This window comes from Delphinus delphis, chromosome 12, assembly GCF_949987515.2.
Source record: "Delphinus delphis chromosome 12, mDelDel1.2, whole genome shotgun sequence".
Taxonomy (NCBI): Eukaryota; Metazoa; Chordata; class Mammalia; order Artiodactyla; family Delphinidae; genus Delphinus; species Delphinus delphis.
The window spans coordinates 24780404-24799454 of NC_082694.2; the positions used below are offsets into that span (position 1 = coordinate 24780404).

Sequence of the window (19051 nt, forward strand, 5' to 3'; positions counted from 1 at the left end):
AATAATAGTGGGGGACTTTAACACCTCAGTTACACCAATGAACAGATCATCCAAAATGAAAATACATAAGAAAACAGAAGCTTTAAATTACACAATAGACCAGATAGATTTAATTGATATTTATAGGACATTCCATCCGAAAACAGCAGATTACACTTTCTTCTCAAGTGTGCACAGAACATTCTCCAGGATAGATCACATCTTGGGTCACATATCAAGCCTCAGTAAATTTAAGAAAATTGAAATCATATTAAGCATCTTTTCTGACCACAATGCTAGGAGATAAGAAATCAATTACAGGAGTCGCCGCGGAGTCCGGCTTCTGGTTGTTGGAGGACTCCCACCCTTCCGCGCGGCCCGACGACGAGAAGCTGCAGCGCCGGGAAGCAGGCATGGAGAGTAGAAAACTGATTTCTGCTACAGACATTCAATACTCTGGCAGTCTGCTGAACTCCTTGAATGAGCAACGCGGCCATGGACTCTTCTGTGATGTTACCGTTATTGTGGAAGACCGAAAATTCCGAGCCCACAGGAACATCCTTTCAGCTTCTAGTACTTACTTCCATCAGCTCTTCTCAGTTGCTGGGCAAGTTGTTGAACTGAGCTTTATAAGAGCAGAGATCTTTGCAGAAATTCTCAATTATATCTATAGTTCTAAAATTGTTCGTGTTAGATCAGATTTACTTGATGAGTTAATTAAATCAGGGCAGTTATTAGGAGTTAAATTTATAGCAGAGCTTGGTGTCCCATTGTCACAGGTTAAAAGCATCTCAGGTACAGCTCAGGATGGTAATGCAGAAACCTTACCTCCTGGTTCTAGTGACAAGAACCTTGAAATACAAAAATCAAAAGATGAAGCCCAAGAAAATGGGGCCACTATAATGCCAATTATAACAGAGTCTTTTTCCTTATCTGCTGAAGATTATGAGATGAAAAAGATCATTGTTACCGATTCAGATGATGACGACGATGACGTCATTTTCTGCTCTGAGATTCTGCCTGCAAAGGAGACTTTGCCAAGTACCAATACAGTGGCAGAGGTCCAGCCTAACCCAGGCTCTGTTGCTATTTCAGATGTTGCACCTTGTGCGAGCAATAGCTCTCCCCCTTTAACAAATATCACACCTACTCAGAAACTTCCTACTTCTGTGAATCAGGCAACTCTGAACCAAACACAAGGAAGTGAAAAATTATTGGTATCCTCGGCCCCAACACATCTGACTCCCAACATCATTTTATTAAATCAGACATCACTTACTACACCACCAAATGTCAGTTCTTCACTTCCAAATCATATGTCTCCTTCAATCAATGTACTTGTGCAGAATCAGCAGCCACCAAACAATGCTGTTTTAACAGGAAACAAGGCCAATGAAGAGGAGGAGGAGGAAATTATAGATGATGATGATGACACTATTAGCTCCAGTCCAGACTCGGCGGTCAGTAATACATCTTTGGTCCCACAGGCTGAGATCCCCCCAAATACCGCTTTTGATGGATCGTTGATACAGAAGATGCAGATTCCTACACTTCTGCAAGAGCCACTTTCTAATTCTTTAAAAATTTCAGATATAATTACTAGAAACACTAATGATCCAGGTTTAGGATCAAAACATCTAATGGAGGGTCAGAAGATTATTACTTTAGATACAGCTACTGAAATTGAAGGCTTGTCGACGGGTTGCAAGGTTTATGCAAATATTGGTGAAGATACTTATGATATAGTGATCCCTGTCAAAGATGACCCTGACGAAGGGGAGGCCAGACTTGAGAATGAGATACCAAAAACATCTAGCAGTGAGACGGCAAATAAACGTATGAAGGTAAAACATGATGATCACTATGAGTTAATAGTAGATGGAAGGGTCTATTATATCTGTATTGTATGCAAAAGGTCATATGTCTGTCTGACAAGCTTGCGGAGACATTTTAACATTCATTCTTGGGAGAAGAAGTATCCTTGCCGTTACTGTGAGAAGGTATTTCCTCTTGCAGAATATCGCACAAAGCATGAAATTCATCACACAGGGGAGAGAAGGTATCAGTGTTTGGCCTGTGGCAAGTCTTTCATCAACTATCAGTTTATGTCTTCACACATAAAGTCAGTTCATAGTCAAGATCCTTCTGGAGACTCAAAGCTTTATCGTTTACATCCATGCAGGTCTTTACAGATCAGACAATATGCATACCTTTCTGATAAGTCAGGCACCATGCCTGTCATGAAGGATGATGGTATTGGGTATAAGGTTGATGCTGGGAAAGAACCTCCAGTAGGGACCACATCTACTCCTCAGAACAAGCCAATGACCTGGGAAGATATTTTTATTCAGCAGGAAAATGATTCAATTTTTAAACAGAATGTAACAGATGGCAGTACTGAGTTTGAATTTATAATACCAGAATCTTATTGAACTCCTTTGAAATATCAGAAAGTTTTGGTTTGGATTAAGGGTCAGGGCTTTCAGAAGACCTGTAAAACAAAGGTGAAAACAAGTTGATTTGATCTGCCATGTCATCTGAAGGTAGTCTAGTTGGATTATTTGTTGATAATTTTTTAGAAGCAAATTATTCTGAAAGTTTGAATAGAGATTGAGAAGTTTTTCCCCCCCAAGTATCCATTTTTATAGTTAGCTTTCAGCACATTTAAAAGAGGCAAAAAGAAAAAAAAAGCTTGGAGAGATAGTTTCCTGAATAGAATTTGAAGCAGTCTGAATGTTCTTTGAAAATAACTGGAGTTATTAGCATACCCTAGTATATCTTGCAACTTTCCCCTTCCGTGTTAGCACTTTACTGATGATTCTCAATTTTCTTATTATTGAGACTATAAATGTGTCGTGTCTTATATATGGCATAAAAAGTAAACAAGAACTTCTAAAGTTGTCCTGGAAATTTTCAGAATAAATCTCTGCTTGGTTGTGTATTCTGCTAACCCAAATGGATAGCAACCTCCTGCCCCTCATGAAAATGGCCGTGCAGACAAATCTCTCATTTGAACAATGAAGTAGTTTTAGCTGATTAGAATTAAACCTTGCTTTTATTGCCATAGTCTGGAAAAGACCTGTGGCTGGACTACTGTATATATACCTTTGCAGTGTGGTTTCCATGGGCAAAAATACTAAAGGAAAACAAATCTCTGTAGTGCAGACAGGAAGAGGTGAAATGATCTGTCGCATTTGTTTTGAATTCTGCACTCTTATATGATAGCGACAGAGAATGGAAGTAAATGGAGATTTCCTTTTTGCTTGTTATGGTTAAAAATATTCCCATGACATTTTTCAAATTTTGAATCTGAAAGCCACCAAATTAATCTTTATGTATAAATCTTTATAAATGACAAATTTCACAAATGAGACGCCTGTATATTTTGGGCGGGAGGCTACTGGCATATATTTTTAAATGTTCATATTACTTAGAATCTCTAATAGGAAGTTTTTATTTGACATAGTTGAGTCAGTGATCTAGTATTTTCTTTTCAGCAAGACCTTTTAGGTTTTTACTCCTTCTAAAATAAGTTCCATTCCATCTGCAAATTGCTGCAGTATTATAGCATTCAGAAGCTATACGTGGAAGTTAAATAGGCTTGTTGATTCCCATTTATCTTGAGAACAATAAATACCACCTTTCTCCCTTTTAAAATGACACATATTTAAACACTTAGAAAATAAAGTAAAAACTTATTGAAGTGCTAGTACTAAAAGGGAAGCAGGTTGGAACAAATATATAGCCTAGCATTTATAACAGGATTGACTTGTCGAACTTCTGTAAATGAATTTTTGCAAAGGAAAAAAATTAATAGATATTGAAAAAGATTGTTGTGCATAGTTATTAGTCATTTGTAACCTTGCTTAAGTATTTCTTAATTCAACATAGATATTTTCTTTCTCCTTAACCACGTATTTTTGAAAATAGTCTATTTCTTGACTTTGAACTTAAAGCTTTAATCATAATTTCTCATGTATACGTCATTCTTACAGTAATCTAGACTTGAAGATAATGGTTTCAGTGTTTCTTAAGATGGTAGCTGAGGGTATCAGGCATCAGTATTTGCAGTAATATGAGAAGAAAGAAAAATAATATACTCCTTTGCTTTACCAAGGATTAGAATGATGTGCATCTTTCCGTTTTCTGTTCTGTGAGTTGAGACCTTAAGACCATTTTGTAAACTAATCCTTGGAAATTTTTTAATTACCTTACAACTTAAGAGTCTGATCTCTGGAATTGCAATATCTGTTTCCTTTCTTTGTAGGTACTGATAACATTACTCTTTGACTATAGGGTACACTCTGAAATCTTTTCAGTGGAAATTTGTTTGTTTCATTAATGCTGTTTTACCAGTTAGACATAATTCTTCTACAAGTGTGAATGATACTGATATCAGCAGAGCTTCCAGTCCTTTCAGACTAAACTGCTAGGTAAATTAGTTTGTCATAATAAAACTTGGTGGTTTCTACAAGGCCATTATGACAAACCAGGAGTTAATTCTATAATGGAAAACTATCCATTCTTAATTATCTGGATATAATTATTTGCTGCTGCTGTGCTCTATGTAAATTCTGAGGGTGAAATTTCAACTTGGCCTACTGAAGGTATCTTCTAGAGTTTTTTGGGAGGAGGAAAACTGGAAAAATCACTTTAAATTGTATTTTTGCCAGAAGACTTTTACTTGCATGTATGTCAGGGTCTTCTGTTTTTCTACAAGTCTCTATATACAAAGTTCAGAATTCATGCAGAATACTCTTTGGGATTAAAACCATTCACCCCCAATATTTATGGGGTTGGAAATCTGTGGCAAGAGGCTGTTCAAAGCTTGTCATGGGGTGTTCCTATTTTATACTTAGTTTTCTGGCAATTGAACTTCCTTTTTTTCCTTTCAAGTTGGCTTCAGATTTGCTCCTATGCTAAATTACCTATAAATATTCTGGATAGGAACTTTGAAATAGCAATTTGTTAAAAGATGACAAAATGAAAGTGCTCAAACAAAGCAAAGATTTTTTTTTTTTTTTTTTTTTTGCGGTACGCGGGCCTCTCACTGTTGTGGCCTCTCCCGTTGCGGAGCACAGGCTCCGTACGCGCAGGCTCGGCGGCCGTGGCTCGCGGGCCCAGCTGCTCCGCGGCATGTGGGATCTTCCCGGACCGGGGCACGAACCCGTGTCCCCTGCATCGGCAGGCAGACTCTCAACCACTGCGCCACCAGGGAAGCCCCTAAGCAAAGATTTTTAAATGTTGTAGCAATCTTGCAAGATTCACTTTAGAATAAATCTTAAATGATTATCATTTTGGTGGTAATGATCCCACACACACAACCGCTATGAGGAATTGATGCTGGGTTTTTCCCATTGTACCAAAAAGATAAAACAAATGGTAAAAATGATGAAGGTATTTTGTATTGTCAAGGCGTGCATATTCTAAAGAATTAAATACTAATTCAGCAGCACTGGCTTTCTCATCTCTGTCAATCATATGAAACCTTGTTCATTTCCATCCAATACTGTAATGTTCATACTTGTTCACTCTTCTCTGTCATGACTTTAAGTTCTACTTTTCATTAACCGTTACCTGATATTAGTTCGTAGAGCTTCTTATGGCAAAAATAAAATGTTTTAATTCTGAAAAAAAAAAAAAAAAAAAAAAAAAAAAGAAATCAATTACAGGGAAAAAAATGTAAAACACACAAGCACATGGAGGCTAAACAATACACTACTAAATAACCAAGAGATCACTGAAGAAATCAAAGAGGAAATCAAAAACTACCTAGAGACAAATGACAATGAAAACATGATGATCCAAAACCTATGGAATGCAGCAAAAGCAGTTCTAAGAGGGAAGTTTATAGCTATACAAACCTACCTCAAGAAACAAGAAACATTTCAAGTAAACAATCTAAGCTTACACCTAAAGGAACTAGAGAAAGAAGAACCAACAAAACCCAAAGTTAGCAGAAGGAAAGAAATCATAAAGATCACAGCAGAAATAAATGAAATAGAAACAAAGTAAACAATAGCAAAGATCAATAAAACTAAAAGATCGTTCTTTGAGAAGATAAACAAAATTGATAAACCATTATCCAGACTCATCAAGAAAAAGAGAGAGAGGACTCAAATCAATAAAATTAGAAATGAAAAAGAAGTTACAACAGACACTTCAGAAATAAAAAACATCCTAAGAGACTACAGCAAGCAACTCTATTCCAATAAAATGGAAGACCTGGAGGAAATGAACAAATTCTTAGAAATGTATAACCATCCAAGACCAAACCAGGAAGAAACAGAAAATATGAACAGACAAATCTCAACTAGTGAAATTGAAACTGTGAGAAAAAATCTTCCAACAAACAAAATCCAGGACCAGATGTCTTCACAGGAGAATTCTATCAAGCATTTAGAGAAGAGTTATCACCCATCCTTCTCAAACTCTTCCAAAAATTTGCAGAGGAAGGAATACTCCCAAACTCATTCTATGAGGCCACCATCACCTGATACCAAAACCAGACAAAGATACTACAAAAAAAGAAAATTACAGACAAATATCACTGATGAATATATATGCAAAATCCTCAACATAATACTAGCAAACAGAATCAAACAACACATTAAAAGGATCATACACCACGATCAAGTTGGATTTATCCCAGGGATGCAAGAATTCTTCAATATACGCAAATCAATCAATGTGATACACCATATTAATAAATTGAAGAATAAAAATCATATGATCATCTCAATAGATGCAGAGAAACCTTTTGACAAAACTCAACACCGATTTATGATAAAAAACTCTCCAGAAAGTGGGCATAGTGGGAACCTACCTCAACATAATAAAGGCCATATATGACAAACCGACAGCAAACATCATTCTCAATGCTGAAAAACTGAAGGCATTTCCTCTAAGATCAGGAATGACACAAGGATGTCCACTCTCACCATTATTATTCAACATAGTTTTGGAAGTCTTAGCCATGGCAATCAGAGAAGAAAAAGAAATAAAAGGAATACTAATTGGAAAAAAAGAAGTAAAACTGTCACTGTTTTCAGATGATATGATACTATACATAGAGTTTCCTAAAAATACAACCAAAAATACAACTAGAGCTAATCAATGAATTTGGTAAAGTTGTAGCATATAAAATTAATGCACAGAAATTTCTTGCATTCCTGTACACTAATGATGAAAAATCTGAAAGAGAAATTATGGAAACAATCATATTTACCATTGCTACAAAAAGAATAAAATACCTAGGGATAATCCTACCTAGGGAAACAAAAGACATGTATGCAGAAAACTATAAGACACGGATGAAAGAAATTAAAGATGATACCAACAGATGGAGAGATATACCAAGTTCTTGTTTTGGAAGAATCAATATTGTGATAAGGACTATACTACCCAAAACAATCTACAGATTTGATGCAATCCCTATCAAATTACCAATGGCATTTTTTACTGAAATGGAACAAATCGTCTTAAAATTTGTACGGAGGCAAAAAAGACCCCGAATAGACACAGCGGTCTTGAGGGAAAAAATCGGAGCTGAAACAATCAGACTCCCTGACTTCAGACTATACAACAAAGCAACAGAAATGAAGACAATATGGTGCTGGCACAAAAACAGAAACATAGATCAATGGAAGAAGATAGAAAGCCCAGAGATAAACCCACACACCCATGGTCAACTAATGTATGACAAAGAAGGCAAAGATAAACAATGGAGAAAAGACAGTCTCTTCAATAAGTGATGCTGGGAAAACTGGACAGCTACATGTAAAAGAATGAAATTAGAACAGTCCCTGACACCATACACAAAAATAAACTCAAAATGGATTCGAGACCTAAATGTAAGATCGGACACTCTAAAACTCTTAGAGGAAAACATAGGAAGAACACTCTTTGACATAAATCACAGCAAGATCTTTTTTGATCCACCACATAGATTAATAGAAATAAAAACAAAAATAAACAAATGTGTCGCAATGAAACTTCAAAGCTTTTGCACAGCAAAGGAAACCATAAACAAGATGAAAAGACAACCCTGAGAATGGGAGAAAATATTTGTAAATGAATCAATGGACAAAGGATTAATCTCCAAAATATATAAACAGCTCATGCAGCTCAATATTAAAGAAACAAACAAACCAATCAAAAAATGGGTAGAAGACCTAAATAGACATTTCTCCAAAGAAGACATACAGATGGCCAAGAGGCACACAAAAAACTGCTCAATATCACTATTTATTAGAGAAATGCAAATTGAAACTACAATGAGGTATCACCTCACACAAGTTAGAATGGACATCATCAGAAATTCTACAAACAACAAATGTTGGAGAGGGTGTGGAGAAAAGGGAACCCTCTTGCACTCTTGGTGGCAATGTAAATTGATACAGCCACTATGGAGAACAGTATGGAGGTTCCTTAGAAAACTAAAAATAGAGTTACCATATGACCCCAAAATCCCACTATTGGGCATATACCCAGAGAAATCCATAATTCAAAAATACACATGTACCCCAATGTTCATTGTAGCATTATTTACAATAGCCAGTTCACGGAAGCAACCTAAATGTCCATCGACAGATGAATAGATAAAGAAAATGTGGTGCATATATACAATGGAATTTTACTCAGCCATATAAAGGAACAAAATTGACTCATTTGTTGAGATGTGGATGGATCTAGATACTGTCATACGGAGTGAAATAAGTCAGAAAGAGAAAAACAAATATCGTATATTAATGCATGTATGTGGATCCTAGAAAAATGGTACAGATGAACCAGTTTGCAGGGAAGAAGTTGAGATACAGATGTAGAGAACAAACGTATGGACATGAAGGGGGGAAAACCACAGTGGGGTGGGGATCATGGTGTGCTGAGTTGGGCGATTGGGATTGACGTATGTACACTGATGTGTATAAAACTGGTGACTAATAAGAACCTGTAGTATAAATAAACAAACAAACAAACATTAAAACAACTAATACTAAACTTTCTTTGGGTTATTTGTATAGAAATATGTTAATATAAATGTTTCAGACACATGAAATTTCTAAAAATCTTATATGTCCTGGTATAATGTTATAAATCATAATTCTAGTTATTACTTTAAAATGTGTATCTCAGAAGTAACTAAATTTCCTTCTCAATTGCATTAGTATGAACTTTCATCAAATCTTTAACCATGGTCATTTTTAAGTCTTTTGTCATTTGCAGACAGTTCTGAGTGTACTCTGCTGCTTTCGCAAAAATGTTCCTATAAAAGTGTTTCAACTTCAAGGAATTCACGGTAAAGACTCTGATAAGTACAGGTTTCTAGTAAGTGACTATTATTGCTGAACTGAATGAATAAGCAATTTCAGAACTCTAGTGGAAAACTGATGAATTCATAAAAGTACTAACAAAAGATCAAGATAAAAAAAATAATTACATGGGAGAGAGTGAACTGATGAGGATGATTATAATTTTTGTGACTTTCTGTTTGAATAATAAAAAAATGAATTCCACAAGAACTCAGACACAAAAAATATACAAATCAATTTTCACTGCAAAGTAAAGGAGCTGGTACAGTGGAGGATAACTGGACAGAATGTCAATATTATGACATAGTATTAGTGTGTTTTATGTTTGATAATTGCAATCATTGTTGCTTTTGTGGTGGTCATCCATTTACAATGCTTAGTGTCAGTTTATTATCTTTTGTAAAAAAAAAATACAGTGTGTGTGTGGAAAAAAATTAAAATTAAAAGAAATTTTAAAAAAAGAGAAGAAAAATGCTCAAAAAATAAAAAAAGCAACAAAGCACAGAGATAAACCCATGCACCTATGGTCAACTAATCTAGGACAAAGGAAGCAAGGATATGTAATGGAGAAAAGATAGTCTCTTCAATAAGTGGTGCTGGGAAAACTGGACAGCTACATGTAAGAGAATGAAATTAGAACAGTCCCTAACACCATACACAAAAATAAACTCAAAATGGATTCGAGACCTAAATGTAAGACTGGACACTATAAAACTCTTAGAGGAAAACTTAGGAGGAACACTCTTTGAAATAAATCACAGCAAGATCTTTTTTGAAACACATCCTAGAGTAATGGAAATAAAAACAAAAATAAACAAATGGGATCTAATGAAACTTCAAAGCTTTAGTACAGCAAAGGAAGCCATAAACAAGATGAAAAGAAAACCCTGAGAATGGGAGAAAATATTTGTAAATGAATCAATGGACAAAGGATTAATCTCCAAAATATATAAACAGCTCATGCAGCTCAATATTAAAAAAAAAAAAATCCAAAAATGAGCAGAAGACCTAACTAGACATTTCTCAAAAGAAGACTTACTGATGGCCAAGAAGCACATGAAAAGGTACTCAGCATCACTAATTATTAGAGAAATGCAAATCAAAACTACAATGAAGTATCACCTCACACCAGTTAGAATGGGCATCATCAGTAAACCTACAACAAATGCTGGAGAGGGTATGAAGAAAAGGGAACCCTCTTGCACTGTTGGTGGGAATGTAAATTGATACAGCCACTATGGAGAACAGTATGGAGGTACCTTAAAAAACTAAAACTAAAATTACCATATGATCCAGCAATCCCACTCCTGGGCATATACCCAGAGAAACCATAATTCAAAAAGACACAAGCATCCCAATGCTCATTGCAACACTATTTACAATAGCAGGACATGTAAGCAACCTAAATGCCCATCAAAAGATTAATGGATAAAGAAATTTTGGTACATATATACAATGGAATATTACTCAGCCATATAAAGGAATGAAACTGGGTCATTTGTTGAGACATGGATTGATCTAGAGACCGTCATACAGAGTGAAGTAAGTCAGAAAGAGAAAAACAAATATCATATATTAACACATATATGCAGAACCTAGAAAAATGGTACAGATGAACAAGTTTTCAGGGAAGAAAGTGAGACACAGATGTAGAGAACAAATTTATGGACACCAAGGGGAGAAAGCTGTAGGGGGAGGGGTTGATGTGGTGGTGATGTGATGAATTGGGTGATTGGGATTGACATGTATACACTGATATGTAAAAAATGATGACTCATAAGAACCTGCTGTATAAAAAAATGTAAAATAAAAATAAAATATAAAAAAAAGAAAAGAAATTATATATAAGAAAAAGAAAACCTATGGGATGCAGCAAAAGCAGTTCTAAGAGGGAAGTTTATAACTATAAAAGCCTACCTCAAGAAACAAGAAAAATCTCAAATAAAAAATCTAACCTTACACCTAAAGGAACTAGAGAAAGAAGAACAAACAAAACCCAAAGTTAGCAGAAGGAAAGAAATCATAAAGATCAGAGCAGAAATAAATGAAATTAAAAAAAAGAAGACAGTAGCAAGTATCAATAAAACAAAAGCTGGTTCTTTGAGAAGTTAAAATAATTGAAAAACCATTAGCCAGACTCATCAAGAAAAAGAGGGAGAGGTCTCAAATCAATAAAATTGGAAATGCAAAAGGAGAAGTTACAACAGACACCGCAGAAATAAAAAGCATCCTAAGACACTACTAAAAGCAACTTTATGCCAATAAAATGGAGAACCTGGAACAAATGGACAAACTTTTGGAAAGGTGTAATCTTCCAAGACTGATTCAGGAAGAAATAGAAAATATGAACAGACCAATCATAAGTAATGAAATTGAAACTGTGATTAAAAATCTTTCAACAAACAAAAGCTCTGGACCTTTTGTTTTGAAGATGGCTTCATAGGTGAATTATATCAAACATTTAGACAAGAGCTAACACCCATCCTTCTCAAACACTTCCAAAATATTGCAGAAGAAGGAACACTCCCAAACTCATTCTATGAGGCCACCAAAACCCAGATCCCAAATCTAGACAAAGATATGAGAAAAAAAGAAAATAACAGACCAATATTACTGATGAAAGTAGATGCAAAATCCTCAACAAAATACTAGCAAACAGAACCCAACAACACATTAAAAGGATCATACACCATGATCTAGTAGGATTTATCCCAGGGATACAAGGATTCTTCCATATAAGCAAATCAATCAATGTGATACACCATATTAACCAATTGAAGAATAAAAACCATATGATCATCTCAATAGATGCAGAAAAAGCTTTTGACAAAATTCAACACCTATTTATGATAAAAACTCTCCAGAAAGTGGGCATAGAGGGAACTTACCTCAACATAACAAAGGCCATATATGACAAACCCACAGCAAACAACATTCTCAATGGTGAAAAACTGAAGGCATTTCCTCTAAGATCAGGAAGAAGACAAGGATGTCCACTCTCACCATTATTATTCAACATAGTTTTGGAAGTCCCAGCCATGGCAATCAAAGAAGAAATAGATATAAAAGGAATAAAATTGGAAAAGAAGAAGTAAAACTTTCACTGTTTGCAGATGACATGATAGTATACATATAGAATCCTAAAGATGTCACCAGAAAACTATTAGAGCTAATCAATAAATTTGGTGAAGTTTCAGTATACAAAATTAATACACAGAAATCTCTTGAATTCCTATACACTAATGATGAAAAATCTGAAAGAGACATTAAGGAAACCCTCCCATTTACCATTGCAACAAAAAATAAAATACCTAGGAATAAACCTACCTGGGGAGATAAAAGACCTGTATGCAGAAATCTATAAGACACTGATGAAAAAAATTAAAGATGATACTAACAGATGGAGAGTTATACCATGTTCTTGGACTGGAAGAATCAACATGGTGAAAATGACTATACTACCCAAAGCAATCTACAGATTCAATGCAATCCCTGTCAAAGTACCAATGGCATTTTTTACAGAACTAAAACTTAAAAAAAAAAATTGTATGAAGACACAAAGGACCCTGAACAACCAAAGCAGTCTTGAGGGAAAGAAAAGTGAGCAGGAGGAATCACACTCTCTGACTTCAGACTATACCACAAAGCTACAGTAATAAAGACAATGTGGTACTGGCACAAAAAACAGAAATATAGATCAATGGAAGAAGATAGAAAGCCCAGAGATAAACCCACACACCCATGGTCAACTAACCTATGACAAAGGAGGCAAAGATATACAATGGAGAAAAGACAGTTTCTTCAATAAGTGGTGCTGGGAAAACTGGACAGCTACATGTAAAAGAATGAAATTAGAACAGTCCCTAACACCATACACAAAAATAAACTCAAAATGGATTCGAGACCTAAATGTAAGACCTTACACTATAAAACTCTTAGAGGAAAACATAGGAAGAACACTCTTTGACATACATCACAGCAAGATCTTTTTTGATCCACCTCCTGGGGTAATGGAAATAAAAACAAAAATAAACAAATGTGTCGCAATGAAACTTCAAAGCTTTAGCACAACAAAGGAAATCATAAACAAGACAAAAAGACAACCCTGAGAATGGGAGAAAATATTTTCAAACGAATCAATGGACGAAGGATTAATCTCCAAAATATATAAACAGCTCATGCAGCTCAATATTAAAAAAACAACCCAATCCAAAAATGGGCAGAAGACCTAAATAGATATTTCTTCAGAGAAGACATACTGATGGCCAAGAAGCACATGAAAAACTGCTCAACATCACTAATTATTAGAGAAATGCAAATCAAAACTACAATGAGGTATCACCTCACACCAGTTAGAATGGGCATCATCAGAAAACCTACAAACAACAAATGCTGGAGATTCCTTAAAAAAACTAAAAATAGAATTACCATATGACCCAGCAATCCCACTCCTAGGCATATACCCAGAGAAAACCATAATTCAAAAAGACACATGCACCCCAATGTTCATTGCAGCACTATTTACAATAGCTAGGTCATGGAAGCAATCTAAATGCCCATCAACAGATGAACGGATAAAGAAGATGTGGTACATATATACAATGGAATATTACTCAGCCATAAAAAGGAACAAAACTGGGTCATTTGTAGAGACGTGGATGGATCTAGAGACTGTCATACAGAGTGAAGTAAGTCAGAAAGAGAAAAACAAATATCATATATTAACACACATATGTGTGACCTAGAGAAATCATACTGATGAACTGGTTTGCATAGCAGAAATTGAGATGCAGATGTAGAGAACACACTTATGGACACCAAGGGAGGAAAGTAGTGGGGCTGGGGGTGGTAGTGGGATGAATTGGGAGATTGGGATTGACATGTATACACTGATGTTTATAAAATGGATGATTAATAAGAAGCTGCTGTGTAAAAAATAAAATAAAATAAAATTTATAAATTCAGAAAGGTAATAATCTAATGCAAAGTCCAGTAGAAAATGTTAGGACTTTGTATTAAATTTCAAATAGAGTGTGAAAAAACATGACTTCAATTAAAAAAAGTGAAATAACAGGAACTCAGATTTGAAGGGAAACTGAATGGTAAGTTGGAAAATAGGCAAGAACAAAGGGAGCATCTAAGGGTCAAGAAATAAATTAAATAACCACTTGTTAGATGTCATTGCTATCTTGGTTGACAATAAAGAATTCCATTCTTAATGGAGCTTTTAATTGGCCATGTAATTAAAAGAGTGACAGCTTACACTATGGGAGGTGGATCCCTGTCTCCCACCCAAACCATACAAAGTTGGAGGTTACCCAGAATCAGAAATTATGAGATAGATGTGGGGACCCCTCAAAACGATAAATATCCACTAGAATCACTTTACTGGGTAAATAACAGTAGTCAGCTTAGGACTACTCCAAGGATTAACACTTGGAGTGGAACATGAAGATAGAAAAATCATCATTACTCATGGGGTTCCATAAGGACTTGTATAAGTCATTTCCTTATAGTAGCTCATCTTTTAGATGATTTTTATCATTTTTCCCTTCCAAAAATACAGTAATTGAAAGTGTAAAAATCATCTCCCTCCATTTTAAAAATAGAGATTGTCTAAGATTTTTATTATTTAGATAATTATTTTTGAGTTTCATTTACTACTAAGTGTGGAATGTTGTTGACTTACTCCTGATTTTCACCCAGGTTGGTGATCTACAGTCAAGCAGTGTGTCCTCTACAAAGTCCCCAGTTGACTAGCACCAACTGTCTTTCAAACTTAAGACTGTGGTTTACCTGTCAGCTCATGTTCTTCCTGATACCAGATAAGAATCACGCAGAAGTAACAACTATTACTTTGTACTGTTTAGAGCTGGTAGGCTCTGGGAACAGACTGCCTGAGCTCAAATCCTTTCTTCACCCATTTTACTTGTTACATAACTTCGGAAAACATTTCTCTGACTTGGTTACCTCATCTGCGAAATAAAAATCGTGAAGGCACCTGCCTCTGAGGTTTTTCTGAGTTGTTCCACATGAAGACATTAGAACTATTTCAGTACAAAGTGCAAACTCAATCTTAACCGTGTTTACTATAAAGTCTTGGTTGCAGCTTGTGCTAGTTCTGTTTACTATTTGCATCATTATATTTCAGTGTGGTTTAATTACAATTAGTAGAGCTTATCAGAGGTTCCATCTCCCTGGAGATATGCAGTTGAGCTGTGGGATTCAGCCCTCTTTTAGGGACCCTTAAATAACTTATCTTTGAAACATTGTTGGTCTTTTCTGCTGCTTTGCCACTGCTGATCATTTCTTCTTTCTTTTGGCACAGTTCATTTTATATATCTATTTGACTAAATCAAAGTTCCTTTTACCCTTCTTGCATGCTTACGTCCACAAGAAATATAAAATTCATAGACATACTATACCCTGAAGAGAAGTTATTGAACATCTTTGAATATTGATAAAGAAATGTTATATCTAAACTTCTCAAATAATATTTAATACAAGAAACAATTATATATGTCAAAGCATGTTAGTGATGTTCTTTGTTATGGACATCAATAGTATGCACATGCTGATGTGATTTTAAAGGCTTCCAATTACCAGACTGGGACAGCTGACCGGACTGTATAAAAGGACCTTGAGCATAAGAAAGCTCAGCCACCAAGGCATGCTGCTTAAAAGATGTGACTTTTACCAACATGTGTCAAGTCACCCTGATAGAAGCATTCTGAGCACATACTTCCTATCTTTGAGAAGTGAACATCCTGGATGTGTGATGGGAAGTTTACTCATCCCAGTTTGTCCTAAGTAACACTCACCAGCATTTTGGTTTTCTGTAAAACCTGATTTGTACCTATGAGTTGGGAAGTATAAGGATGGGCCACTGATCAGAAAAACTCTTCAATCATCTCACCTTCCTGTATGTAATAAAGCTTAATTATGGTAAACATGCTAAGTGTCTAGAGACCATTATCAATAAGACAAGCTAGTATGAATGTATTCTGTCAAATCCTTTTGAAGTATTACAACTTTTCAATTTGTTAATTAAATTCATAGAGTTTATAAGAATCCAGAGAAGACATGTTATTTATGTTATTGTTTAACAAGATTCTGTGCTATTTTGTCTTTATTTCTTCTGATAAAAGGTGTGAATTGCTAACAGACTAAAGGACATTTTTCTACCCAAGATGTATATGTAAAATAAAGAATCAGATCCTTCTTTTAGGATTTGAACTCACTGTTGGTATGCAAAGATTTGAAATCCAATGCTCTTATGATAAGGAAAAACATTGACTATCCCTTGGTTGCTTGATAAAATTTATCTTTAAAAACTACTTAATGTCTACATGACTCAATGTCTGCTTTAGACTTATTTTGAGAGGCTCTCACATTATGCAATTCATGCAGGAACTCCCTCACTACTTAGTTAAAATCAGAGTTGACTCATTTGTGAAGCATAGGAATACAGAAAGAGAATTGAAATGGTAATTCACAAACACACAAGCATGTGCGCGCACACACACACACACACACACACACACACACACACTAAATGCAGATTCACTGCACTTTTCATTATTCACTTCATCAGGCTAGAACTATTTGGTGATTACACTCCTCCTACAATTCCTTTGATAGCATTAACTAAAAAATAGTAGTGGCTGCTACAATATAACCCCTCTATGAAAAGTTCAATAGAGAAAATGATACTGATATCATAAAAAGAGGGAGGAAAGCTGTCTTTGAAGGATATATAACCACTCCCTCTTTGAAAGCAGTTTAAAAATACATTGACTGTAAAATGTGGTATGCTTTTATTTGTTTGTAACTGATAAAGGGAGTGATGGGACAATTCAATAAATGTTAAATATTTCAGAAACAGAGATCAAATGTATTGAAAATGTTGAGAATCAAGACCAATTCAAAATAATGTTGGATTAGCAATTCTAATGAAACTTTTAATTAAAACAGTCCACCAACTCAGATATGCATGGTTTTGTTTTGCTTGCCAGTTTATTTAAAATGTAACCTAATTTCAAACACCATTCTTAAGGAATGACTAAGACTTTATTTCATCCAAGTTGGTTCCTGTCTCCCTGCTTTGTCCATCTTCCCAAGTGGCTTTATATATAATGCCCATGAATTGAGGTTCCAAGATAAGGTCAAGCTATTGGGGGTGGGACATTTGATGATTGATGTCACTTTCCATTTTGATATCTGTTGATATCATCATTGCCTACTACTCACACATACACCCCCACCCCTGCTGATATACTGATATTTTGTTTGGATCCACACAGGTCAATTATAGATTTTCCCATATTCTGGTCTACAGTACCACTTCAGGTATAGTAACTCTAAATTCTGTGCCGCTATTAGGCACATAAAACTTTTTCTGTTACGCATATACCATGCAATGTTAAAGGAAACTTGTGAAGCTCTCTAAGATACTCTCTTCTGTAAATACTTGATGCAACGATTTATATTTCTGGGGACTCTATTCTGCTATACACTAAATTCTGCTCCCTTCCTCAATTCACAGGTTGAATCCCTAAACCCCAATGTGTTCTATTTGAAGATGGGAACTTTGATAGGTAATTAAGTTTAGATGAGGGTAGGGCCCTCATGATGAGAGTTTTGTCTTCATAAGAAGAGATACCAGAGAGTTTGCCTTCTCTCCATCAACCGAGGACACTGAAAGTCAGGAAGAAAGCTCTTATCAGAAACCAGCCATGTTGGTAACCTGATCTCAGACTTCCAGTGTCCAGACTATGAGGAAAAAATGTCATATTTAAGGCATTCAGTCTATGGTATTTGTTAGGCAGCCTGAACTAGCTAGGACACTTTTTAACAGTCAGCCTGAGAAAGAAGTCCAGACAGGCTCTGTGTTCCATTTTCATAAACTTATCCTTGCAATTTCCAAGGAAACATGTTTCAGGCACCCCTTTGAAAAACCCTTAACTCTCTTCATATCTTTGATGTTGCCTCTCTCCATGGCCTTGAGAATCATTTTCCATTTTGAGGGATGTCAAAAGTGGTCAGTGATGACATTTTTGCTCTCCCTCATCCCAAATGTAATAGGCCATGAATTCTTTCCATTCTATATATGTCTAGGCCTATAAAACTTATAAAGCTTTCTACAGGGCTTCCCAGGTGGCACAGTGGTTGAGAGTCCACCTGCCGATGCAGGGGACACGGGTTCGTGCCCCAGTTCAGGAAGATCCCACATGCCGCGGAGCGGCTGGGCCCGTGAGCCAAGGCCACTGAGCCTGCGTGTCCGGAGCCTGTACTCCACAATGGGAAAGGCCACAATAGTGAGAGGTCCACATACCGCAAAAAAAATAAATAAAAAAAGCTTTCTACAGTCATATTTCTTACTGAGATATCTCCCGATTCCTGTGTGACAGAGTAGTGGGCTAATATATAGATGGAAAGAACAAAAGATGAAAAAAAAGTTAGAAAAAAATAACTATAGCTATAACATAATTTAGTAAAGATGTAGAAAAATATTTTATATAGGTGCATGTGTGTGACATTTAAATTTATATCAATTTGTAAATTTGTATCATTATCTTGAATTTAGTGCTAAGGAAAGTAAGTTGATTGACATGGAGCCCCTGTAAAGTTGGAATATAATTAAAGATAAATTGGGGAAAGTGTGGCATCACCTAAAGAATGTAATATGTAAATTTGGGGGACAAATAAAGACTGTGGAAGAGACTCTGATGGTTCAAAGGTGAGAAAAATGCACATAAGGA

General features: G+C 35.6%; 1 protein-coding gene across 1 annotated transcript; it reads left to right on the top strand.

Annotated features, from left to right (window-relative positions):
• Positions 1–306: 306 nt before the first annotated feature.
• Positions 307–5598, top strand: LOC132435289 (transcriptional regulator Kaiso). Its single transcript, XM_060027449.1, has one exon. The coding sequence runs from the start codon at positions 393–395 to the stop codon at positions 2409–2411; it is 2019 nt and encodes a 672-aa protein (XP_059883432.1). The 5' UTR covers positions 307–392; the 3' UTR covers positions 2412–5598.
• The last annotated feature ends 13453 nt before the right edge of the window (positions 5599–19051 follow it).